This window comes from Capricornis sumatraensis, chromosome 5 (assembly GCF_032405125.1).
Source record: "Capricornis sumatraensis isolate serow.1 chromosome 5, serow.2, whole genome shotgun sequence".
Lineage (NCBI taxonomy): Eukaryota > Metazoa > Chordata > Mammalia > Artiodactyla > Bovidae > Capricornis > Capricornis sumatraensis.
The window spans coordinates 103,500,255-103,526,448 of NC_091073.1; the positions used below are offsets into that span (position 1 = coordinate 103,500,255).

A 26,194-nucleotide genomic window follows, 5' to 3' on the forward strand; every position below is an offset into this window, starting at 1 on the left:
GGCGGGTCCCGTCAGACTTTATGGGCCAGGAGGGTGGTCAGCTTGATCTTGCCGTCCATGGAGGCAGTGAGGCAGGTCCCGCAGTCCATGGCTGTGCTCCAGTCCACGGTGACCACAGGGGCGCGGTGGCCGCCCAGGCTCAGGCAGCTCTCCAGAACCTTGTCGTCCCCACCCAGCTGCAAGGGGACAGGAGGCAACATCATCAGGCAGTGCTCACAAACACATGCAGTTTATCCACTTCTGGGGGCCAAACTGCCGTGAGCCCGGGGGCTGCCACCCCAAACCCAGGACGTGCCCAGGCACACATGTCCCTCCGGCCAGAAAGTCTCAGGTTCAACACTTGGACCAGCAATACCTTCAATTTCCTGACTACAGCTACTCCTTCAACCAGAGGGGAGAATAAGTCCCTAACATACTCTAAGAGCCAGAGTTCTCTCTGCCACCTTTAACCAGCTGTGAGTGTCTGAAAAGACCCTGATGCTGGGAAAGACTGAGGGCAGGAGAAGGGGACAACAGAGGATGAGATGGTTGGATGGCATCACCGACACAATGGACATGAGTTTGAGCAAGCTCCGGGAGTTGATGATGGACAGGGAAGCCTGGCGTGCTGCTGTCCATGGGATCGCAAAAAGTCGGACACGACTGAACTGACACTTTTAAAGGACATGGGGGGGAAAGCTTTCAACTCATTAATTGGTTAAAGAGCAAGTCTGACTGCAAACTGATCTGATCTGATCAGGGCAAGTGACAAAGCCTACAGGATCAAAAATAAAGCAGTACACACACACACACAGTCATGTACACACACATACAGTCATGTACACACACACAAAGTCATGTACACACACACACAGTCATGCAGAGAGCAACAGGAGAGCCCACCCGGGACTCAACCAAGCCTTTAAATGATGAAATAAAACTAGGCTTTAAACAGAAAGCTCTTTACAGTGGCGCCCAATAGCAATTACAAGAACTTATGGAACTTTATATGACAGCATCAAATTGTATACCTTAAACATATAGTTTATTGAGTGACTTATCAACTGTAGCTCAGTAAAGCTAAAAAAAGATTTTTATTAAAATATCCATTGAAATGAACAAATAAGTAAACACAAACTATGGAATTAATTTCTAAGGGGAAGGCAAGAGCCACCCGAGTCGTCATCACCTATAGAGAAGAGGAGCCCTGTTGGGAGTAGGCCCAGGCCCCCTGGCGCCACTCTTAAGGTCAAGAAGGCTCCCAACCTCCCACTTCTGCAGCCCCTCCCCCGCCCCCTTGCTCCCTGTTGCCCCGTGGGACGCCAAGGCCCGCCTTCCTCCTCCTCCTCCAAAGGCCGTGACTCCACAGCTGAGCGCCCCCTTCCCAGTCCTCCCCAAGGCCTCAGCTCTGTGTCCTCACCGCTGATGCTTGTCTCTTTCTCACTTAAGTGTGAGCACCAGGAGAGGGGCCACAGGGTCTCTGGTGTACACTGCCCGTGCCAAGGCCACACCCACCCACGGCTGCCCCCCAGGGTACAGCTGCCCATGGACGGTGAGCCCCCAGGAGAGAGCATCCCAATCCGTGACGCCTTCCACCTGCAGACAAAGCGCCACCGCATTCACGTGGAACTGGAACTACGCGCTCAGGCCACAACACAAAGCCTCATCCCCCTGTCTACTTGGTAAGACGAGTCCAGATGGAGAGGTTTAGAATTTCACTCGATTATATACACGAACAAGGTACAAGAACCAGAGAGGCTGTGATGAGAGGGTTAAGACAAGCAGATCGACTGAGGGACAAAACAGAGTGGACAGCTTACTTGCCATGTGACACGACACCCCTGAATTTCTGTCCCAGACATGGCTTGTAATGTCCTTGACCCACAGGACATCTCATAAAACAATAAATCTACGCCAGATTAGAGTAACTGGAACAGACCACCTGGGCACTCACCCAGACCAACACACAGCCCTTCTCCCTCATTCTCGATGTTCTACAATTGTTATTATTCCCAAGGAGGCAGGCAGAAAGGGGCAGGCTCATCAAGGGACAGGGACGGGTGAGCAGAGAGGCAGGCCACCTCGTTCCCGTCCCCACGGTTTCCCCCGAGCCAGCCAGCAGCCGGGAGGCCCAGATGCTGTCCATCCCAGGCCAGAGGCGTCTCCATGGCCACCCGGCGGGGACAGAGACAGGGACAGGGCTCGAACTCAACCATGCCCAGGCCTCTGGCGAGGAACCTCCCTGCCACCCACCGGGCCCCCAGGTACCTTGTAGATGACGCCCCCCGTGGCAGAACACGTCAGCATGTAATTGCCCTCCGAGTCGAAAGCGAAGAGTCGGCCCCGGGGCACCTGGACCTGCTTGTAGCCGCTGTAACCGGACAGCACGAAGGGGCCCGTGGCGTCGGTGGGCAGGCCGTACTCGGACACCTTCAGGCCGCTCTTGTGGATGTTCCACTGGATGAACTGCAGCCCAAAAACACAAGCACAGGGCTCTCAGCGGGGTGGCCAGAGCGCAGGGTGCAGGGCCTGGTGCGGGGGTGGTGCAGGGAGTAGTGAGGCGGCCCCCAGGAAGTGGAGGGGGTCCACAGGCCCCAGGAAGGGTAGGGAGATGACCATCCAGTCCCCATGCCTCCCGACACAATGTAAGCTTTTTTTTTGTTTTGAAGGAAAGAAAATCTAGAAAGAGTCAGACACATCACGTCCAGGTCGGAACTTTCTCTCTGGCCTGACTCCAGGAGCAGAAGAGTGTAGGCACCAGCCTGGACTCCCATCGCTCAAGCTGGCACAATGCTCCAGTGACTGTTATTACTACTGTTGGTGTTAATATTATTCGTAGGGTTAGAACCCAGCTAGGTTTTTCTTAAATTCCAAATGCAGTTCCGGTTTCTCAGCAGCGCAGCCGATGGAACACAGGCGGTAGAGCACAAGCTGAGCTCGGGGACTGCAATACAAACACCCTTCCGCCTGCTTCAGGGCCAGGCTGCCTGCTGTGACCTCCTCCTGACTCAGAACTCAATTCAGATGAACAGCAAGTCAAGCTCTGATTTAAAAAGCCTTGCTCCAGAGTTTTCAAGTGAAGAATCCATTTTGTAATGACTGTCTTCATTGGATAAGAGAGGTGGACAGAATCCAGAGGTGGACAATCCAGAAGGCCCAGGAGGGGACACACAAAAGTAAGTCCTTATCCCAGCTCTGCCTGCCCCAGCTCCCTTCCCAGGGATCCTAAGGAATTCTTCCAAGGAGACTCTAAAAGGGGGCACTTATTTTTACCTCCTTCCCCAGCTCCCTTTTTATGTTTCTTGGCTCTGGGCACAGCTGTCTCCAGCCCCCACGGCCTAGCAAGTTCTGCCCACCCATGCTGTGATCACCCAGTGACCAAGCTCACTCAAGTACACCCTGGCCGCACTGGGACCCACGAGCAGGGTGGGTCAGGGAGATGCGTCCTTTCTGCTACAACCAGGAGAAAGGATGTGGGTCCTCCCCTTTCATGACAGTTGATTCCCACTGAACTCATGTAGACCTCACTAAGATCCTATGAGACCGGTTACTATTTTCTTCTCTGTTTCACAGAAGACAAAAGTGGGTGGAGAGAGGCCCCAGGTCACAGAGCTGGTAAAGGGTACGGTCAGGACTGAACTCAGTCCATTGTGCTATTAGGGGGCCCTCTAGAATCCCAGACGCCTACGGAGCCAGAGGAAGGGAGCTTGCTGACCAAAGCCCGCGCCCGCTCACCTTCCCGTCCTCGCCGACGCTGTACACAGTGTTCTCATCGTAGCTGAACTCCACGGAGTAGACCTCCCCGCAGTGGGCCTTCCAGCTCATAGCACACTCATGCTGCTGCATGTCTGAGGCAACAAGATGCCGCTAGGGTTCCCGCCCGGGCCCTGCGGAGGCACCTGCCCGCAGGCAGAGGCACCTCACCCTCCCTGTGCCTGCAGGGCAGGGGCCGAGCTGGAGGCAGGGGGCCCCCGGGACCCAACGGGAGTCACAGAGCCGGCCGCCGTGAAGAGCCAGCACGGGTGCTTCAGTTCACTGGTTCTCTCCTCCACCGTGCCTAGTATTCTGTTAACCTGTCTTAAATGAAAGCTTCTCTCACTGGTCAAAGGTGAGGTTCAGGAATCCTGCGGTGGAGCCTGTAAGTCTAGGAGGACACAGAAGTCCTTCCCACCGGGGCGCCCTGGAGATCAGTTAAAGATACAGCCCCTAGCGGTGCCTTTGCAGACGCGCTGGCTCCGGTCTCCTGGGGCAGGCCTGCGCAAGGAGCTTTAAAGAGCATGCTGATGACTCTGAAGCCTACCCTCCTACTGCCCTCACAGGGACAGTGAAGTGGCCGGACCAAGAGGACAGGACTCCTGGATCTCACCTGGGCCGTGAGGACTCAGATCCAAGAGCTCAGGACTGAAGGACTGCTAAGCTCCATCCCCTCCCATGTCCACTGACTCAGATCAGGACCAAGGTAATTAGGGGGGTCCTGAAGCAGATGCTGACCAAAGTTAAGTTCTCTTAGGAGAATCTTGAACCAGGGTTTCGCAGTAGCCTCTAGTCCAGCTGGCAAAAACCCAACTCTCTTCCCTGGGTCGATGGACGAGGGGACCAGGATTGCCGTGAGCACACTCGCTTACCAAACAGCCGGATGACGCCGTCAGCCGCCCCCGTGACCAGCAGGTTCCCGTTGTGATTGAAGGCCGTGCAGTTGATGGCAATGGGCTCCGGATCCAGGGAGAACTGCAGCTATAAAAAGGATAAACCACATTTAAAATGTAAGACAATAAGAAACCAATTCCAAGACAGGTTCTGTCTGAAAGGGGGAAGGAGACCAAGATTGAGGAATGACACACCAGAGCGTAAAAAGGATCAGTAGTGTTCCATTGTTAAACCGTGACGGTGGGCAGGCACGCGTTTTACAGTTTTCTCTTTATTCCAAACACCTGTGATTTCAATATTCTCTTCTATGTATTGAATATTCAATGAAAAATTGGAAAATAACAAGTAAACACAAAATTAAAACTCCTGAGAAAAGCCCTCAGCAGAAAATGTGTTTAGTCACTCAGCCGTGTCTGACTCTTTGCGACCCCATGGACTGTAGCCCTCCAGGCTCCTCTGTCCACGGGGATTCTCTAGGCAAGAACACTGGAGTGAGTTGCCATGCCCTCCTCCAGAGGATCTTCCCGACCTAGGAATCGATCCAGGGTCTCCTGTATTGCAGGCGGAAATAACAAGATTAAAAAGGACCTGATCAGACTGGGTGGGATAAGGTAGAAGGCCTACGAGATGCCAGAGGACAGATGTCTGCTGGATGGAATGGGGCAGGAGGGCGCATGTCATCACCCATCTGTCCAAGCCCACAGGACACACAACACTAAGACCGAACCTTGATGTCAACTGTGGGCCCGGGGTGATTCCAATGTGTCCGTGTAGGTGCATCAAGTGTAACGCGTGTGCTGCTCCGGTGAGGGAAACTGATAGCAGGGGAGGCTGGGCACGTGTGGGGACAGGGTGCATGGGGACATCTTTGAAACTTCCTCTCCATTTTACTGTGAGCCTAACACAACTCATACCACCCTTTCTGTGGCCATACCACCCTGAACGCTCCCAGTCTCGTCTGATCTCGGAAGCTAAGCAGGGTCACAGCTGGTTGGTACTTGAATGGGAGACTGCCCGGGGTTACTGGGTGCTACAGGCTTTTGGGCTTCCCTTGTGGCTCAGCTGGTAAAGAATCCACCTGCAATGCAGGAGACCTGGGTTCGATCCCTGGGTTGGGAAGATCCCCTGGAGAAGGGAAAGGTTACCCACTCCAGTATTCTGGCCTAGAGAATTCCATGGACTGCCCGTGGGGTCCCAAAGAGTTGGACATGACTGAGCAACTTTCATTTTCAAAACTACTAAAAAAAAAAAGTTTAAAATATTTAAAAAAATGTTTAAATTTTTCAATCAGCCAAAAGGGCCCACTAGAAGGCTGTGTGTGAATTCTAAGTTTGTTGCACCTTCCGAATGACTTCAGTTGCCAGCGATCTGCCCCACTGGAGTATTACTACGTTTCAACATGCTCTGAAATCTCACAAATCAAAATGTGAGGAGCCCAAAGCAAAGAGGGAAGAGACGAAAGAAACAGTGGGCAGCGCACCCTGTGTGCTCCCCGCCCCGGGAGGGTGCCTAGCCCTGGGGCACCATGGGAAACTCCCACCTGCTGCTTCATGGTCTTCGTGTCCCAGAGCAGCAGCCTGCCCGGAACCTGGTTGGTGCCCCTGCTGCCGATGTCTGGTGCCAACACGTCCACGTGGGCAGTGAGGCTCGAAGCTGCAGCCGAGCAGACGAAAGAGGCTCCACTAGGGCTGCACGCGAGAGACAAGATCCTGCAACACACAGGGGGTGTCGGCAGGGGGGTCAGCTCAGCACTCTGCCCGCCCACAAAGGAAGGGGGAGCTGGGCTCAGAGACTCGGCCAAGGCCAAGGCCAAGGCCGGCCCACCAAGCATAGTGACTGGTTGGAGCAGCGTCTGGCTCACCTGGGCATATCATCATTGATGTTGATTTCACAGAGGTTCTTCTTGGCTTCCGTGTCGTAGAGGCGCACAGTCCCCACACCGCTGCCCAGCAATAGCTGGAAGAAGAGGGACAGCTCAGGGTCAGGCCTGCTCAGGCAGGCTCACAGGAGGGCGAGGCCCACCCCTGTGAGGTGGAGGGCAGGCTGCGGGGTGACCCAACTACACTCCTCCAGATAGTACAGGGGAAACTGGCTAAAATGGACCTCATTTAAAAATCAGACAGTAGAGCTGACCTTGAAGGAATCTGTGGAATGGTAGGTAGGTATCACCACAGGTAGAGCTGGAAAGGAGACCCTCTGCCCTCCAATCCCCGTCTTCCAGTTTCAACGCCAGCCACCCCGGTCCTGCCTGCTGGCTCCTGGCCCACCACCACCTCCATGGGCAGAGGCCTCAGCTGGTCACGGGTCTGGGTGACAGCCCCATTTGCATGTCCCAGGGACAGCTCTAGCTCTGGGCCTATAAAGGCCTCTGGGAAAAATAGAGGAGGCCATCCTTGCCTTGGAGGCCATCCTTGTCCTGGAGGTGCAGTCCTCAAGTGCGCAGTGAGAAGAGAGCAAAGGGGCTCAGCCTGGGGTCCCAACCAAGCCCTTGGTGCTGGAGCAGCAGGGGAGAACCCTGGGAGGTCCTCACTTAAGACCACAGGTCCAGCCATGGGCAAGACCACTCACCAGCCTGTCCCGCTTGGTGGCCCATTCTAAAGAAAGCAGTGGTGACTTGGAGATAGAGGACGCCTTGGTCTGCATGATGGGGTTGAAGGACCACACTTTGATGACCCCGTCCACATCCAAGCTGGCGACCCTTCTCCCAGAGCAGTCCACCCTGAGATGAGACAAAAAGGCACGCCATTAGCATCCCCGCCTGAGTCTGCCACCCTCCTCAGCCCAGGCCCAGAGGACTAGCCTTTGCTGACTCTCCTGCTGAGAGATGCCCACGCTCCAAGGATGGGTGTGGACTACTTCTAGAAATAGTCATTCATTCATCCGTCTGAGAGCGACTCATAAAGCATTCGTTATGTGCTGGGCCCAGCGGGCATCACCTACCCTCTGGACGTTACTCTCCAGGATCAGGAGTGGAGGAGGTGACCTGACCAACAACAGCCCCAGTGGCAGCTGTCCAGCCCTTCTCTGACAGTTCATGGTCCCTTGGGGCCATCCCACCACCTGCATCTCTGTTTTCCCTCATCGTCCTGCTTGCCACGCCTTCACAGGCACAGCCCAAGACCGCAGGCTTCCCAGAGAGCCCGCCCCCTTTTCCCCCAAGGCCCTGCCCCAGCGGCCAGCACCCACCTGCAGTGCATGATGGAAGAGTGGTGCTCCCCGTACTCCTCCTGGCCCAGCAAGAGGAACGGCTGCTCGGGGCGGACCCCCCCACCCTCAGGGCCTGCCGTGGGCACCCGCGTCAGCGTCTCCAGCGCCTCCACATGGGGCTCCGGGCAGGGCTCTGCCTCTGGGCCACCAGCTTCGGGCTTCTTCTCCACACACTGCGTCAGGCAAAGCGGGCACAAGTCAGTGGTGAGGGGTCGGCGCTGGGCCCAACCACTCCCCATGTCTGGGGACAGGCTGGGGGTGCCTGGGATGCCAGGCCACAGCCCTCGGGGGAGGATCTTGGTGGTTGTGGGGTCTAAAAGAAAGAGCTCTGAACTCCAAGAGCCTGCTTCACCGGCAGCCCCTTCCTAGAGACCATGAGGAGGGAAGTGTGGGCCACAGGCTCCCGGCCCCAGCTGATGAGACCCAGGACTCGCACGACCGTGACAGACCAGGCCAACGCTAACAAGAATCAGTGAGGCAGGGAGTGCCCCCTGCGCGCCAGGCACTGCGAACACGACCCACTGTCTCATGTCGTGCTCCCTCAACCACCTGCGATCCTGTTATTAACTCCATTTTACAGCTGTGGAAACAGACTGAAAGCTGAAGTTAAGTAACCTTGCCTAGGATCAAGAGCTGGCCCCGGGGTGGGACGCCAACGGGAAGCCAGGTGCATCCGAGGTAAGCCTGGCTGCCCACCAGCACCTCCTCCTGGGCAGGGGTGCCAAGAGACTGGGGTGATGGGCTAGGCCCGAGGACAGCAGCTAAGCCAGAGCAAGGCAGGGCACCAAATGGCACCCACACACTCTGCCACCCTGGGGGCTGCTGCTGTCCGTCTCTGCCTCCTGGGGGCACTGGCCGCTGGCCACCACGATTACCACCTGCTCACCCAGGCATAAATGTGATGCTACGGAGCATCAGCCAACGTGCTCTCTACCACCCTCCTGGTTCTGGAGATTCCTGGAAGCGCTCCTCAGGGACCCAGAAAGAGCACTTTTACAGAAAAAATAAAATATAACAAAATAAAAGAACAGAGGTACAGACCTCAGAGCTCAGAGGTGCCCTCGGGAGTGGTTGAGCTCTGGTGCACCTTTAATCCTACAGCCCAGAAGGATCTGAGATGCGAGCCATAAGGCTCTATGCCCTCGGACCAGAACAAGTTCAGGGCTGCTAACCCCCAAAATGCCTTTAAAACAGGCAAGCAGCCTGGATTAGGAGATAAACGGTCAACAAGCTGACTTGAGGCAGTAAATCCCTTGGGGCTTTGCCTTCAATCCCGAGTTTTTCACTGAAGCAGCAGCAGCTTATACCACCAGGAAGGGAAAACCCCAACCCACACTCACTGGTGAGAGGAGTCTCTGAACCCAGCCTGGCAAGAGCTGGGGCCACCGCACAGCTGCCCTGTGGGCACGTGGCCCTCAGGACAGCGACTCCAGCAAGGAGTGCAGGAGAAAAGGCCCGTGACCGAGCAAGTCTGGGCGATGCTGGGTTACACCAAGGGGACCCTCCCCCCCAACTCCGAGCACCCGTGACACGAGCACACCAACAGGCACAGTTAAACCCGGGGAAGGACAGAGCACACAAGGGCTCCCACACCAACTGTTCACAGAGCTCGTCTTCTGGGAACATCTTCAGAGGCCAGCATTTTATGGCCCCTGCTTAGGGCAACACTACACCGGGAAAAGGGATCACTGGAAAGCCAGATTATTCTGGAATAAAACCACCAAAGTGCAAGCAGTTAAAGCCAGTTAGGCAAAACCACACAACGCACAGCAAAAGAAATCAAGAGAGGTAAGAGCAGGCCCTGCACCACCCCTCCCCGCTGCCATATCCCACGGCTCTCCACCATGGAGGAGGGTCTGTGGGTTGTCCCCACGGGCGTTCGTGAGAGACTGAGGCCAAGCTGCACCTGCAAAGTCATGGAGAGGAGCTCCTTCCGTTCCTTGCCGTGGTCCTGCAGGCGCCGCTGCCGGTGCTGCGACCAGCTGGACTCCCCAGGCGCCAGCCCGCCGAAGAGGCTCTTCCCGTCCTTGGGCGCGCCGGCTGGCTCCCTGCCCTTGGCGGTCTGGAGGACGAGACACCAGGCTGTGAAATGTGTTTTCTCGTGTGGGCCCGGGCAAGGAGGGGAGCAGAAACCAAGGAAGGGACCCTGCCTTTAGTCCTGAGTAAGGCTCCGCCCTGTCCATGCTGAGTGTCACTATCTCGGGCTTCCCTGCTGTTACAATGGTAAAGAATCCGCCTGCCAATGCAGGAGAATCGGGTTCGATCCCTTGTCCGGGAAGACCCCACATGCCGGGGAGCAACTAAGCCCGTGTGCCACAGCTATTGAGCCTGTGCTCTAGAGCCCAGGAGCTGCCAGGACTGAAGCCCGCACGCTTTAGAGCCCATGCTCTGCAACCAGAGAACCTACCACAATGAGAAGCCCCTGCTCTCTGCAACTACAGAACAGCCCACACAGCAACAAAGACCCAGCACAGTCAAATCCAAATAAACAAATATTAAAAAAAACCAAACACGTTATTATCTCAGCCCATGAGCAAGGTCAAGGGCAAAACACCAGCAGTCTGCACCTCCTCCTTCCTGTTCTCCACTCCCCCATCCTGAAAGGACAACTCCTCACCACTTCTCTGCCTGCCACATCAACTGCCTGGAGGTAGATACACACATATCCTCCTGATCTAAACCGCAACAGGTAACTTTATTTAGTTTAGTTAGCACTTAGCGAAGCAACAATTATGAGGCAGATCAGGCCCTACTCTGGTGTAATATTTAAAAGCAACAATGTGTTTGGGCAATAGAGAGGAAAAAACAGTATGCAAAATATAATCACCCCTCTACAGGGGAAAAAGACACATAATACCCTCTCTTGTTTTGGACCAAGTGCATGACTAAGCCAGTCAATGTTAACAAATATTGAGGTATTTGGAAATGATTACTGGGCAACCAGAAAGTCTTTTAACAGAAATAGTTGGAAACTCAAGGACTTTGGGGCAGAATAAACTGGACAAGAGAGAAACTGGCATCTTCTGGCTCCTTTTCGTAGCAACAAGAGATAAGGTCAACCAACGTTACAGCAAATGAACTCAGTTAATTCGCACCCCAGGCTTTCCTGGTGACTCAGACAGTAAAGAATCTGCCTGCAGTTCAGGAGACTTGGGTTCTAGCCTTAGGTCAGGAAAATCCCCTGGAGAAGGGAATGGCTACCCACTCCAGTATTCTTGCCTGGAGAATTCCAGTCCATGGGATCGCAGAGAGTCAGACACAACTGAGCAACTAACTGGGGCTTCCCAAGTGGCACTAGGGAAGAAGCTGCCTGTCAATACAAGAGACACAAGAGACATGGGTCCAATCCCTGGGTCAGGAAGACGCCCTGGAGGAGGGCATGGCAATCCACTCTAGCATTCTTGCCTGGAGAATCCCATGGACAGAGGAGTCTGGCGAGCTGCAGTTATGGGGCCACAAAGATTTGGACACAACTGAGTATATAATACTTCCCTGGTGGCTCAGAGGTTAAAGTGTCTGCCTCCAGTGTGGGAGACCTAGGTTCAATCGCACTCCCAAAGAGACTGAAGATTTCTAATCTAGAGCTTTTTAAAAGGGAGCTGCCACCTCATCACCTTTCCAGATGATCTGGCTGGGTTCTCTTTTTCTAATCTTATTCCCGTAAATTGTGACAGTCATTTTTTTTTTTTTTACACTCTTAGCAATGGGATATAGATACCAATATCCACTCAGTTTGAGACCAACATACTCACAAATCATTTGTACACAAGTCATAAATAAAGAGAATAAATTCAACCGAAGTCTACATGTGGCCTTTTAGTTCTTCTACTTGTTATATTTTATGTTAACACCAAACAACTTAAAATGATTGACATAGATTCCCTGGGACCCTGAGGTCATATGAACAGTTAAGAAAGGAAATTTTAAAGGCTATTAGTTTACCTGGAGCCTAACTGTGGCTGACATACACAGGATTGGTTATTTTTGTCTTTCTGACTGAAGCGACCTCCAGTGGTACCTGGAGGTGTTTATTATACCTCCAGGTACTTGTGTTTGTCACGGATAGTTTCTCTAGAGTGGCTGATCTCTGAATTCTGGCTTATTTGGGGAACAGTAAGTTTCTTAGTCAAGATATTTTAAAAAATAAACTAAGAAGAAAATCAACAACAATAATGTCAATATATATTACTCACTGAGCATTTATCATATGTAAGGTACCATGCGAAGAATCTTACAAACATTCCCTTAAAGATGAGGCATTATTTTAAGATGGGGAGCAGTTGTGTAGAGAGGTTAAATTACTCGCTCTACGCAGGGAGAACTCAACAGAATTGTAAGTCGCACCCAGATCTGAGAGTGGCCCCACGCTCGGAAAAACCTGAAGAAAGCAAAACCATGATGGAAGCACATGAAAGAAGTGACGCTGAACAGAAAAGGGAAGAAGGAATGCCACAATCCCGGACTCCAGGTAACAATCAAGAGAGGCCCTGCTCTCGGCGCTTCTGGCCATTCTGGAGAAGCATCCAAGGAGCACTGGACAGGTCCCATCGTCTTAGAAAGTGGAAGATGACTTCTCTTACCTTCCCCAAAGTAACACGTAGTCCTGAGTTAACCATGTTCCCTCACATGGTCCCAGGGTGGGTGGTGGAGTGGAGGGTGGTTCACTCCCTAGTAGGTGATCCAAGGGTGCCAACCTTCATTACACAAATCTATTTATTCCTCCTGACTGATCCAGAAGGCAAACTGCTCAGACTAAGGAACTTCACAGGGGAGGCTATAACGTGCTCAGTTGCTGAGTCACGTCCAACTCTTTACGACCATATGGACTGTAGCCTGCCAGGCCCCTCTGTCCACGGAATTTTCCAGGCAAGAATTCTGCAGTGGGTTGTGATTTCCTCCTTCTGGAGATCTTCCCAAGCCAGGGATCAAACCTGTGTCTCCTGCCTCTCCTGCATTGGTAGGCAGATTTCTTTACCACTGTGCCACCTGGAAAACCCCATAGGCTATACTATACCAGACAAGAGACTTTAGGCAAAAGGCTGAAATAAGAGACAAAGAAGGCCATCTTATGATAAAAGGTCGTTTCAACAAGAGGACATAATATTTGCAAATATTTATGCACCTGACATCAGAGCACCTCATCTATAAAGCAAATATTAACTGACCTGAAGGGAGAAATAGGCACCAATACAATAATAGTAGAGGACTTCAGTAGCCTACTTTCAATGAAGAGGTCATCCAGACAGAAACTCACTAGAGACACACTGGCCTTAAACTGCACATTAGACCCAGTAAACTTAATAAACATTTACAGAACATTCCACCCTCACGCACACATGTAACATTCTCCAGAATAGATCATATGTTAAATGTAAGCCTTAATAAAGGTAAGGAGATTAAAGTCATAGCAAGCATCACAATGGATGAAACTAGAAGTCAATTATAAGAATAAAACTAAAAAGTTCATAAATATATGGAGACTGAACAACATACTCCTGAACAACCAATGAGTCACAGAAGAAACCAAAAGATAAATCAAAAAACATCTTGAGACAAGTAAAAATGGAAACACAATATACCAAAACCTATGCAAGACTGATTCTAAAAGGGAAGTTGCTAATAATAAACACCTGCATTAAGAAGAAAGAAAGAGTTCAAGTAAACAACTTAACTGGACACCTCGAGAAACTAGAAAAAGAAGAATACACAAAGCCCAAAGTTAATAGAAGGAAGGAAATAACAATGATCAGAAAGGAAAACAAAGGAATAGAGTAACAAGTCAATAGCGGGCTTCCCTGGTGGTCTAGTGGTTAAGAATCTGCCTGCCAATACAGGGGACATGGATTCGATCCCGGGTCCAGGAAATTCCCACAGGCCATGGAGCAACTAACCCTGTGCGTCACAACTACTAAGCCTGCACTGTAGAGCCCGTGAGCCCCAGTGACCGAAGCCCACAGGCCAAGAGCCCAGGCCCCGAAAGAAGAGAAGCCCCCGCTCTCTGCAACTAGAGAAAGCCCATGTGCAGCAATGAAGCCCAGCAAAACCAAAAACAAAAATAAATAAGTAAATCTTAAAAAAAAAAAAAGAGTCAATAGAAAATGAACATTGAAACCAGGAGCTGGTTTTTTTGAAAGTCAAACAAAATAGACAAACCTTTAGCTTGATTTACCAAGAAAAAAAAAAACAGGACTCATTCAATAAAATTAGAAATGAATTCCAAAACACATCTCCAAAGGCTCTACCATTCTGATAGAAAAGAAAAAAAGAGCTGGCAGTAAAGGCCATGTTTTCTGGACCACAAAGGTGCCAATGAGAACCCCACAGCTAGCTACAAAAACAGTGCTGAGAGGAGGAAGATCAGCTTCCTGGGTTGACAGCTGTTTTCCAAAATAGTGGGATCCTGGCAAGCAAGGAAGTCTCAAACTAGCCTGGCACAACTATGATTCAGACTTATCAGCCTGACCAAGAAAACTTTATACTGGATACTTGAGAAGAAAAGGGAAAAGTATCCATTCACGACTGCAGGCATGCCCCGGGAAAGTATACAGACTACAGGGGTATCCTACTTTGGGGCCAAAGGTGGAGAAGGCTGCAGAACAGGCACAGGCACTTGGTGGAATGCTTGTCTGTCCTTACTCACCTGCTACACCTCATAAACTGGGTTTTTTCCTCTAACAGGTGGTGGTGGTGCTGCTGCTGCTGCTAAGTCGCTTCAGTCATCTCCGACTCTGTGTGACCCCATAGACGGCAGCCCACCGGGCTCCCCCGTCCCTGGGATTCTCCAGGCAAGAACACTGGAGTGGGCTGCCATTTCCTTCTCCAGTGCATGAAAGTGCAAAGTGAAAGTGAAGTCGCTCAGTCGCGACCCCATGGACTATAGCCCACCAGGCTCCTCCATCCGTGGGATTTTCCAGGCAAGAGTACTGGTGTTAAGAGTACCCAACTCAATTGGCCCAAATGGATGGAATAGAGGGGCTTAAGATAGACTTCAAATTCCTCCAGCTGACACAAAAGGCACTTGTAACACTTTCCCAGCAAGCATATCACAGCATTAAGAAGAACAAAAGCAATGCTTCCTTCTTGAGTTAAGATGGCAAGCAAGCTGTCCAGTGTATTACAGGCTGGAAAGTACTCCAAAATGAAAATTCAAACAGGCGTTAACATATAAATAAGAAAAACTATCTTTATAACGATAGGGTATTTTATACCAAGAGAGCTATAGACCTAAACGTGACCTAGCAGATCCTACTTAGAGCTTCTCTTTAAACTGTATCTAAGATACATCAGCCGAGCCACAAGGGAATCCCCATACAAAAGAAGGGGAAACATCAACAAAAAACAATAGCACACTAAAAGCTGATGAATGCAGCTATCCACCAAACGCCTAAATAAGCAGGTAAAGTAAACCTGTGTCCAGCTACAAAGGCATATGACTTAAGTCAATGTTCACTGGGACACACCCAGTAGTTCAAAGTTTTATTTTGTTTTAAGAGCAAACTTCATAAAAATCTTCACTACTGGATTCATGTAACATTCCAACAGTCCAAATTATATTGTCCCAGTCTATCATAATCTACCTGTCTCCTACAGTTTAAGAGAGGTACCTTTATCCTGCTTTATCATCTGACCTTCTTGCCTCTCACTCTAGAGAAGGATCTAAATTCATTTTCGGTGGCCTGAATAGACTTACCAGGCAAGCGTCCAAATGGAACAGAAAACAAGTCCCAGTAATTTGGCCTCACCTGAGGCAAAAAAAAAAAAGCCACCCAGAAGACAGGCCCAAGTAACAGAGAAATTACAGAATGAAAGATGGGGAGGAGGACGCCCTTTTCCCCATCCTACTGAGATCCATGGAAACAGCCCCAGGGGCAGCATTCTTACTGCTGATGTCATGGGAGCTATAGGATAATTTGATACTCATAAGAGTTACAAATACACAAGTCTGTGGATGCTTTGCTTTCTAACATTACCGTCAATTAGAGGTTATCTCTGTAATAACCATAACGCCCCCTCGTAGTCGCAAGGGGACTAAGCGGGTGTGGAAGGAGTGAACCTGTAACTGGAGGGGAGGATGGGGTAGCACTGAAGTGGGGGAGCCTGCTGAGGAGGTGCCTGAGGGGGTTTCTATAATAGAGAGCCCAGAAGAGCCTGAGAACTGTGGTTTCACAGCTACTTCTAAAATTTTGTCTCCAGATTCACAGTGAAAGCACAGAGAATGTATCACTGTAGACTTTACGTCTATAATGTAGGGAACTTTTCAGTGCTAACAACAATAGTTACAGGGGCCGATCACAGTGGGCAAAATGCTGATACGACTGAAGCTTACAACTTGTTTCGTCACTACATCATATCCGACTCTTTTGCCACCCGATGGACTGTAGTCCGCCAGGCTCCTCTGTGCAAGGGGTTTTCCAGGCAAAAGTACTGGAGCGGGTTGTCATTTCCTTCTCCAGGGGATCTTCCTGACCCAGGCTTATTTAAAAAAAAAAACAATGTCATTTTCTATTGAGTTAAAAGAAATATATCATTAAAATCACAGGAGGTGATCATATAACAGGATTTGGTATTGGTAAGAGAGCATCCTGAACTGTAAACCGAATTTGGCCACCAACCGTATAGGGGAGTTAAAAAATTAAAATGTCCCCGCCAAAAGAAGGGAACCAGGATGGTGAGGAGTCTAGAAATCACACCACATGGGTAAATAGCTGGGCAGAAAGGAAGGAAGGAACATAGTGTTTAGCATGGAAAAGACAGAAAGAAGCCTTATTCTATGCAGCTTGAAGGCAAAGCTACGATCTGTGAGTGAAAATCACAGAGGCTTCAACTAACAACTTTCAAACAGGCCAACACCCCCCCCCCCAACACAAGCAGTGAGCTCCCTACCACAGGAGGCAATCAATCAAATTAAAGGTCATCTGGCCCACCCTCCTAGCCAATAGGAGTGTGGTCCAGATGACCTTTAAACTTCCTCCAACTCTAAATTCTATGATTTTCTTGAATCTCAGATATACTAGTTATTTTTAGAGCTGAAACATCACTGCTGAGTCAAATATATCATTAAAAAAAACAAGTGAGCCAACCACTGGATTTTTCGGATTGAGAACATTTATCGTCTCTATCCAGGAAATGGAAAGAGTGCAACCTTTGCTCTGTTAACATGCCAGAAGCTTCGTTTGAATATATTTTAAAGGTAAAGTAAGGAACGTTTGCTGCAAATTACACATTCTTACCTTCGTCTCCTGAATAGGAACCTCACAAACATTTCCAATCCCATTTCACCCTCAGTTTAGCGCCTGAACAAGTAAAGATATGGCCACAGGCCGAAGCACAAAGACCTTCTTTCAAGTTAATGAAACTGAATTTCATCATTTCGTGTACATTTCAAGGGATGTAGCACTCCATACATCATCTAATACAGGCTAAAATTCCCAGCTACAGCAACTACAATGTATTGTGAGCTCATCATCTGCCAGGCACTCACTGTATATACCGAGGGCTCTCATTTCAACTCAAATACCTCTCCCCATAGGGAGTAAATGCTCTTATCTATTCCCATGCCAAGTGGGTGGGGAGATGTGAGCAAGGATGCTAAACAAGGTACAGTTGCCTGAGTCCGAAGCCCATGCTTTTTCTTCCCCCATGTCCTGCTCAGCATCTGCACTTGAGGAACAGTATGAAATCCAAGTGCCGTGCTAAAGGCCCTGGCGTCCCAGTGGCAGCGTGGACAGACCCCTGTGTCCCCAGCAGCCCCATGCTGCGTGTCACCTGCAACTGTTCTCAGGCCAAGGGCAGCAGGAAAGGAAGGCAGAGATGATGACAACTTACTGTAGCTGCAAGTAATAAAAATCTCGAGAGGGAAACAGTCCCTACCCAAGCAATAAAGCATAACTCTGGATCTGTTAAAGCTTCACTCTGGCCAGCATTTCTGAAAGCAATGAATTCTGACCATCTCCACTCGGAAAACTAGTCAGTTTTGGACATATGCTGGCATAAAAGAAATTCTCTTGCAAGCTTTTATGAAAGAAAAAAAATAGCAAAAATCCTTTGTAGCATCAGGAAATAAGAACTTGTAGTAAAAGAAATACCACACTGATTTAGAACTTTACTCTTTATCTACACACTACTTCCTATCACCAAAAATTTTTAAAGTCCAGAATCGTTTGAATTCATGCTTGAATAACCAAATTTTAGCCATAAGCACAGATGAGTTAGAGGAAATTGATGAGAAAGGGGAAGGGACCCCTCAGAGCATACTTCCTCCTGTCACCATCCACCCTCCCACCTGCAGGTCCAAAGGGAGGGCGGGCAAGTCTCCATGCGGGTGATGAGTGGGGTGTCGGAGGCCTCCTGGAGAGAGTTAGAAAGGCAGGACCTGCACCTACCTGGCTGCCGAAGGACTCCTTCTTGGCCGAGCTCTGAGTCTGAGTGGGGACCTGGGCAGGTGACAACCTTGAGGGGCTCTTCTTACTCTGAGGCAGCAGCGAGGACAGGAAGCCCACACGTGGCGACTGGGAGAGGGAGGCGTTCCTCTGGCTGCACACCATGGCCCTGGACAAGCAGACACAGCACGAGGTCACGGCACTGGACGGGGGCCTGGGAGAACCTGGGGCACGCACCGTGTGGGCTACAGATGCTACCAGTAACCAGAGCCGTGGCCAGGCCTGCACGTCTGGGCTTTAAGGCGGCCTGACGCTTGGTGTTCTTCTTTCACAAGGGGAGCTCGCAGCCCACCTGGCACAACGGGGAAGGCTGTGGCTCTGATGCCGTGGCAAAGCTCAGAGCAGAGCCATCTACTGCCCACTGGCCACATGCGGTGTTGACCACCTGAGATGTGGTCAGTCCAAACGGAGAAGTGCTGCAGGCATAAAATCCACATTGGAATTTCGGATTTAGCATGAAAAAGAGTTGTTAAATAGTTCACGAATACTTTATATTCATTACACGTTGAAATGATACTTTGAAAGAGTTGGGCTATATAAAATTGAAAGTGTTAGTCGCTCAGTAGTGTCAGACTCTGCTGACACGAGTGTCAGACCTCACAGACTGTAGCCTGCCAGGCTCCTCTGTCCACGGAATTCTCCAAGCAAGAAGACTGGAGTGGGTTGCCTTTCCCTTCTCCAGGAGATCAAACCTGGGTTCTCCTACATTGCAGGCAGATTCTTTACCATCTGAGCCACTAGGGAAGCCTGGGCTAAATAATAAATATCATTAAAATTTACCTTTTTTAAGATAGCTACTGAAAGTTTTTAAGTTCGATTTTTGGCTTGCACTTTACTTCCCTCAGCAGGCACTAGCTCAGAAACCAGAGCAGTTTTATCTGCTGCAGGACTGGGCCACAGGTAGGTCTGGAATCTGACTACTTGGATTTGCATCCTGACTCACCAATCACTGACCCTGGGACCGGAGGTGCCTGCAGTCTCTTCCACTGCTATTATCATCATCATCATCTGGGTCTTTGGCTTTCAATGGCTGTTTTTTAAGGCTGCTCAAATACCTCTCTCCCAACCTGCCTACCACTCTGAACCCTGAGACAAGAGCATGCTTCTATGGAGAAATGCATTGGCAATCTTGACATCCACAAGGCGCTCCTTTCAGAGCGCAGAGACTTCCCAGGGCTTCACCACAATGGCTGCGTGTATTAACCCAGGCTACACACACCTGGATGTGCGAGCTCCTGGCAGAGCCTGTAGTTCCCTTGTCTGACCAGAGACACAGGAAACTCAGACTAGTGGGCGCCCAGGAGGTTCCTGGCAATTCGGAGGCGTCACCAGGAGGAAGGGAGAACGCTGGGGACAGAGCGAGGAGGGGCACGGCACACACTCACAGTTCCGAGTCCCCCAGGCGGTCCATGTTGGAGACATAAGGAGGCAATTTGTGCTGGACCAAGGCCTCTTCCTCCTCTGGCTGTTGCTCCTCTTTCTTCAGTCGGTGGATTTCAGCTTGCAGTGCAAACAGCTACATAGAGGTGGGGGTGAGTGAGACGGGGATCTCAGCTAGCCTTCCCTCCCCTGGGGAAGATCAGACACATCACATCCAAAACCCAACCACACTGACTCAAAGACCACTCGCCCTCAGCCTCGGGGAGCCCGTCTCACTCTCCGCAGGCAGGAAAGATAGGTGAGGCTGCTGTGACTTGACGACAACGAGGTGAGAAAACTGAAGACCGTTAGATAATACGGAACCTACTTCTTTTTTCTTTTTATCATTTGACTTGCTTCCCTTTTATCATTTGACTTGCTTCTTCCTGAATTCACTGAGAAAACTAGCTCCACCCACTCCTGCTTTCCTCTTGGGCATCTACAAAACCAGACTTTGGAACTCAGGTGGAAAAAAAAATTTTTTTAATGAAGGTCAGCATTTTTTACTTTTTGCCTGAAGATAATTATACACACAAGCCCAAACCTAAGAACATTAAACCCCCAAAACTGAAACAGCTTATAAGCTTCCTTTTTCTAAAAAATCCTCCCTTTTCTGATGCTGCATCAATTTCAAGGTTAGAGAAATGCTCAGGCAAATGGAAAGGCAAATGTGAGCTGCCCAAGGAGCTGTTCTTTTACCAAAGTAGAAAGACCTGAGAACAATTAAATAACATCTGGGCTATACACAAGACAGATGTAGGGATGAGTGGAACAGGCCTGGGAATGGGAAGTGGAGATATACAAGCAGGTTAGCTGCAAGGAGACATCCATGCATAGAGTCGTTTTCCTCTTAAAAGTTCACAACTGTTACTACATTGCTCATGCTACGACTGAAAACATCAGCCTTGCCTCTGGTTTTCAAAGGTTTGTCACAGCTCCCAACACTGCCTTTCTGGTGACTCACCACCACCTGAGACCAGCGCTGTCTCTTCTGACTCACCCTCCACGGCCACTGCCTAATTTCACACATGAAAAGCAAAAGTGCTTCCCAAGGAGCAGTGACATTCAGAACAAACCTTCTGGCGCAGAACTTCATTCTCTTCTTGAACCTGGTTGGTCCTCTGGCACTCCGCATCAAAGTTCAGGATCACAGGAACTGGTGTACCGAGTTAAAGAATAAGCCTGCCTTTTAATCAACTTGACTGCGGTGGTCATGACACAATGTGTAATACACCAAATCCTCAAGTTTTACACATTATATACATATATATACACAATGTTTAATTGTCAATTATATTCCAACAAACCTGGGGGAAAAATTGCCAATTAAAATATATATTCTATCACAAACTCTGCAATAAGATAACACAATTCAATAAACATGTTTTAAAAGAAAAAGAATAAGCCTGCCTGCAAAACGATTAAAAGCCATTCCAGACACTCTAGACACCGCAGCCACACCCTTGCATGTGACACGGGGTACAGACTGTGCTGCGGACTCCTCCTCACAGCTTTAAGAACAGTCTCTCCCTTGACCTTGGGTCTGGCCTGATTTCGTTCAGACAGACTCACGGACACCTGGCAGCCTGCCTGGCTAGCCCACAGAGGACATACATCCAAACCTGACACTTTCTCCCAAATGCCAGCAGCAAAGAGTTTATCTTGCGGGCTTCACACTCAGTCTAAGCTTTAGCGACATTCAGCGAAAAGCCAGCCCAGTGACCAGCGGATCTGTGGACACATGGCCAGCTGCTCTACCAGCTGCGTGTAAGGACTGGCTGCTCGCCTTTCCCCTCCTCAGGGTGAGCCTCTCCCTGGCAAAGGTTCAGGCTGAGAAGCAAGCTTTCTGCAGACTAGGAGCCATCTAGGAGAATCCACATGAGGTCCAAGTGTCAGTCTTTCCCAACCACCTCATACGGCTTCAGTCCGGAAGAACACAATGCCGCAGGGCCTTGGCTGGACAACGAGCTTCCCTGGAGGGCCCACGGGGTCAAGCCCTGACCACCTCTGGGCTGGGCCTCTTGTGAGTTTTGTCTGAAAGCCCTCAGGATGAAGAGCGGCAGCAGGGGGAGAAAAAGGGCCAACCTGGGTAATTCACAATCACCCCAGCACAAAAGGAGATGCTCCCTTCCTACCTCCACCAGAAGATGGTCTTTCCAGAGACCAAAAGGCGATGGTGGGTGGGCCTCCACAACGCCCAGCTTATCAGTGACTCACCATGCAGCCCCATTCGAACCAGACCCCCTTCTCCTCCTGGGGAGTTCCTGCCAGAGAGCACAAGTGAGCAAGGAGGTCCCCAGCTTTCCACGACAAAAGGGTACATAAGATAGGCCTGGAAATTATTTATGTCCTCTCTCTCTCCTAAATCTCTCCACATATTCTTAAAGCTGCCCTGTCCTCTGACAAGTTGAGGGACTCTGAGGTCACTGTGAAGACAGTGACCCAGACACTAACACAGGAAGGATGTTCCAGCCCTAGAAGTGTTTTCACCCCCTACCTAATCCCAACAAAGTCCAGTGAAATCCTGGGGAGGCGTGGAGCATGCGCAGAGAGGGTGCTCTCGAGGCCGGCCAGTTTCGCTGTGCTTGCTGGGAGAGACCCCACCCTACTTGAGGGCTCCTATCCCCCTACTGCGAGGACAGTCTCCCCACCCACCCATGTCAACTATTCAGCAGCAGAACTAAGAATTACAACTCCCACCGTCCCAGATCAAAATAACCAGTCTGCCCAGCCCCGTCACGTGACAACACGACGATGATCTTTGGGCGTTTTGTAGAAGAAATGACTGCATTAAGGGCAGCAGCCGCTGATCTCGCGGTCGGTTGGCCTCCGGCTGGGCTGCCAGCCCCCCGGCCACTGAGAGGATATGCATGCACTGAAACAGGACACTCAGGAAGTTGTGCAGGGACACGATAAAGGTGTCGGCCCACTGGCGCGAAAAGTAGGTGGCAAAGGTGGGGTTGGTGTCTGGAGATGGCAGGAAGGGCAGGACAAACCAATCCTTCCACTCAGCCTGGTTCTGGAGCTCCGAGGCCTGCTTTGCAAAGAACTCCTGAGCCTTGTCACTTCTGTTTGTCTGCCAAGACATGGAGAAGGCAGCAAAGAAAGGAGAGAGACAGAAGGCCAGAGGTGAGACTCCACCACCACACCACAGGCAGCCTTTGAATACTGACCTGCTGAGCAAGTCGTCAAACACGATCTATGAACTCTGTATAGAAGAAGTCATCACTCTTTTCTCAAGTTCCTTATAACTTCAAAGAAGCTTGTTGAAAGCTCTAGTGATAAATGCCACCCTAAAAATTAATTCCTAGTTGATTTTCAAATAATCTAAGTGATTTACTACCCCCCCTACCCCTCAAGTCAGTCATAACCTTTTTACTCAAACTTTAACCCAGCTACTTATATTCTTCAAAACACCACCCAGGCTAATGTGCTTAAGACAAGAGGAGAAATAGGAATGAGGAAGATAAGTCAGATGATCTACAGATGAGAATGGAAAAAAAAAATTGGAAAACAGTCAAAAATAATTTGCACTGTGACTGTTCCACCCTTTCCCAGAGTAACAGAGAAGAGCTGTCCCTAGGCATTGAAAGAAAATCTATTTCTGGATTAAAGAATTTTCTCCACCAAGAGATCCCTGAACCAGAAACACCTGGATTGTGTAGACGAGATAAAAGCGGAACAGGCTGGTTTTCAGCTTGTTGATGGTGGGTCTGTACACGTCCTCCAAGCGGCTGAAGAGCCGCCGCTCCAAGTAGTTCCAGTAATCCCGAAGAGCAGCCAGGTCATACACCTGCATTAATTGCTGCAGCTGGTCCACAATCTTGTCCACCTGGGGAGAGAAAGATGTGATGGAAAAGGGAAGTCTCTCTTCGCGCCACAGAGTTAATACAGCTTTTTTCCTCTTGCTGCAGCTTCTGGATGCTTCCATTTTTTTTTTTTTAAGTTAGCAATCTATAAAACTTTTAAAACACTGTAACATAGGAGGTTTCAAGCTTTTTTTCTTAATGTTAGATATGCGTTTCTACCCTTTGGCAAGCATGGAAATTTCAGGTGTAAAAGCACTCTGGTCCAGGAACCAGACAGAGTCCAGGGCCTGGACCTGGCGCTAATTTATTCAACCACCTTGGCAATGTCACTTCAACTCTCTGGTCTTAGTGACCTAAGATTTCAAAAAGCAAAAAAAAGGGAGTGAGACAATATCCATGCGCCTCCTCCATTCCAGGATTCCAAGGCTTATGTTAGAGGTACTGTCTCCTTCAAGTCCTCTAAGCACCACCAAAGCCCTGGCAGCTGCTCAGAGTGTCAGCCAAAAGGGGTCCCCTCCTTGTGAGGAGCACTCATATCCTCATATCGGAGGACACAAGATGGAACAGGTTTTGAATACTGATACCATTCTAAACCGCCCCCCCCCCCCATTTTACAGATCAGGACACTGAGGCTCAGAGAGCTGAAATGATTTGCTTTAGCCACCACCAAGTAGCCACTAACTTTGGCAAGACAAGGACCCAGGTCTCCTAACTCCCCTCTGGTGTTCCTGCTGCTAGCTCACTGCCTCTCTCAACTCACCTGCCAACACCAACTGAAGCCAGCAGACATATACACAAATCACACACATATAACTTCCAAGAACTCAACAGAAAAGCATGTCTGGGCAAAGTTATGTTTTCAAATGTACAAGGTCTTCCTCAAAGGTGAAGCAAAACTGCCAATGGGTCACTGACAAAGCCATTTCAAATACCTAGCTCAACATGGGCTGCAGACCCCTTTGCTCCCAATGCCACTGGAAGCCGACTTTAGAATATTTCTGTTCCCCAAACCCAAGCGTCTACCCAACCAACCATAGCTCCTCAAACCTCATCGCCATCCAGCTAATGACTGGCCAGCACCTGCTGGGAGACTGAGGTGGAGAACAGAGCCCTGGACCAGGAGTCAGGGCACCTGGATTCCAGCCTCGGCGATGCTCCTGACTCGCTGGCAACTTCAGACAAGACATGTCCCCTCTCAGGGCCTCAGTTCCTCATCTGTCAAGCGAGTGCCGGACGCGCTGATGTCAATGATCCCCCTGGCGCGGTGACAGCGCCGCTCCCGCCCCGGAGGGCAGTGCTGGGGGAGAGCCAGCTCCTGACTCCCTCGGGGCCGCCTCTGCCCGCGCCGCGCTCGCCGGCCCCTCACCCGGAAGCCCTTCTCCTTATCCGCCTTGATCTCGGCGTCCAGCTGCCGCAGAGTGTGCGTGAAGCCGCGGAAGAGCAGGTACTCTCGGACCATCTCGTCAGTGCGCTCCACGGCCTCCGCCATCTCTGCGCCAGCGCCGCGAGGGGCTGCGCCGGGTGAGGGACGAAGGGGCGGAGCTAAGGCCGAGTGGGGCGGGGCTGGGCGCGAGCACCGGCCCGTCACGCCGAGGCCGGCCTACCAGCGCGCACGCATTGCGCGCCGCGCGCCTATGGCCCCGCCCCCGGACCCGCCCCCGGACCCGCCCAGCTGCTCCCGTCACTATCACCCAGTTCAAAGAGCGAATGAAAGCAGCACTGCTAGCTGGGTTTTACTGGCAGCGCCAGCGGCGGCTGTGTCATCTGAGTTATTGAAAGGGGCGGCTGCCGTCCAAGTCAAGTAGGGCTGGACCTTGGAGATTATCCCAGATAATCACGAGGCGGGGGGCTGAGATGCCCTGATCGTTGGCATTACAGCGCCGAATCTTCTGTGCTCTGCCTGCCCTCATTTTACAAATGGGGGAAACTGTAGTCCTAGAGGCAAAGGAACTTGTGTGAAATCAGACAACCAGGTGTGTTATCAGGGAGCTCTAACCTCCCCCCAAACCTACTTTCATTAATAAGATTTATCAACACCGCAAGACAGTCAAAGCACACTGTTACCAGAAAAGAAAAAAAAAAAGACAAGTTTCAGAACAGAATGTATAATATGATCCCAGTTTCTTGAGAAAAGGAGTGGGGGCGAGATGCGTGCTTTTGTGTACATTTTACAAATTCAAGAAGATTACACACTAATCGCTTGTAGTTGTTTCCTCTCCCAGGTGAGACTCTGAGGGACTTTTACTTCCTAATTTTTACTGCTTTTTTGTTTGACATTTTTATAAAGTGCATATAAGCAGGGAAATATTCAATATCTTTGAGCCTCACTTTCCACCTACCTTCCAGAGTAATAATGAAAATGTAATAAGATAATGTATGTAAAATGCTTAGCACAATAAACAGCCCATCAGTAAATTGCAAGGTTTGTTCCCTTCTCTCTAATGGTATGGCTTTCTGTACAGTAAGTCCCCTGCGTAGGAATCTTCAAGTTGCAAGCTTTCAAAGATACAAACGTGTATTCACATGTCCAGTCATGTGTTAGTTCATGTGTCTGGCATACATTGTCACATGTGTGCATCCTCTACAAATAGTTGTGGTTTTGTTTGTGTGTATTGTGTGTATTTGTGTGTGCTTTACAGCACGGTGTAGAGTGTAACAGTACAGTATCTTCATTTTTTCGCCTTTTCACTTGAG

The 26,194-nt window shown here is 50.3% G+C and overlaps 1 protein-coding gene across 1 annotated transcript; it reads right to left on the minus strand.

Moving 5' to 3' along the window:
• WDR91 (WD repeat domain 91) lies at positions 1 to 24,989 on the minus strand. Its single transcript, XM_068972354.1, has 15 exons — positions 24,867 to 24,989; positions 23,344 to 23,523; positions 22,560 to 22,767; positions 20,768 to 20,850; positions 19,658 to 19,788; positions 18,216 to 18,381; positions 9,740 to 9,895; positions 7,813 to 8,006; positions 7,195 to 7,345; positions 6,488 to 6,582; positions 6,167 to 6,335; positions 4,605 to 4,713; positions 3,715 to 3,827; positions 2,248 to 2,445; positions 1 to 176 (listed from the first exon to the last, which is right to left on the minus strand). Exons 1-15 carry the CDS (start codon positions 24,987 to 24,989, stop codon positions 12 to 14), a joined length of 2,241 nt encoding a protein of 746 aa, XP_068828455.1. The 3' UTR covers positions 1 to 11.
• Between the last annotated feature and the right edge of the window lie 1,205 nt (positions 24,990 to 26,194).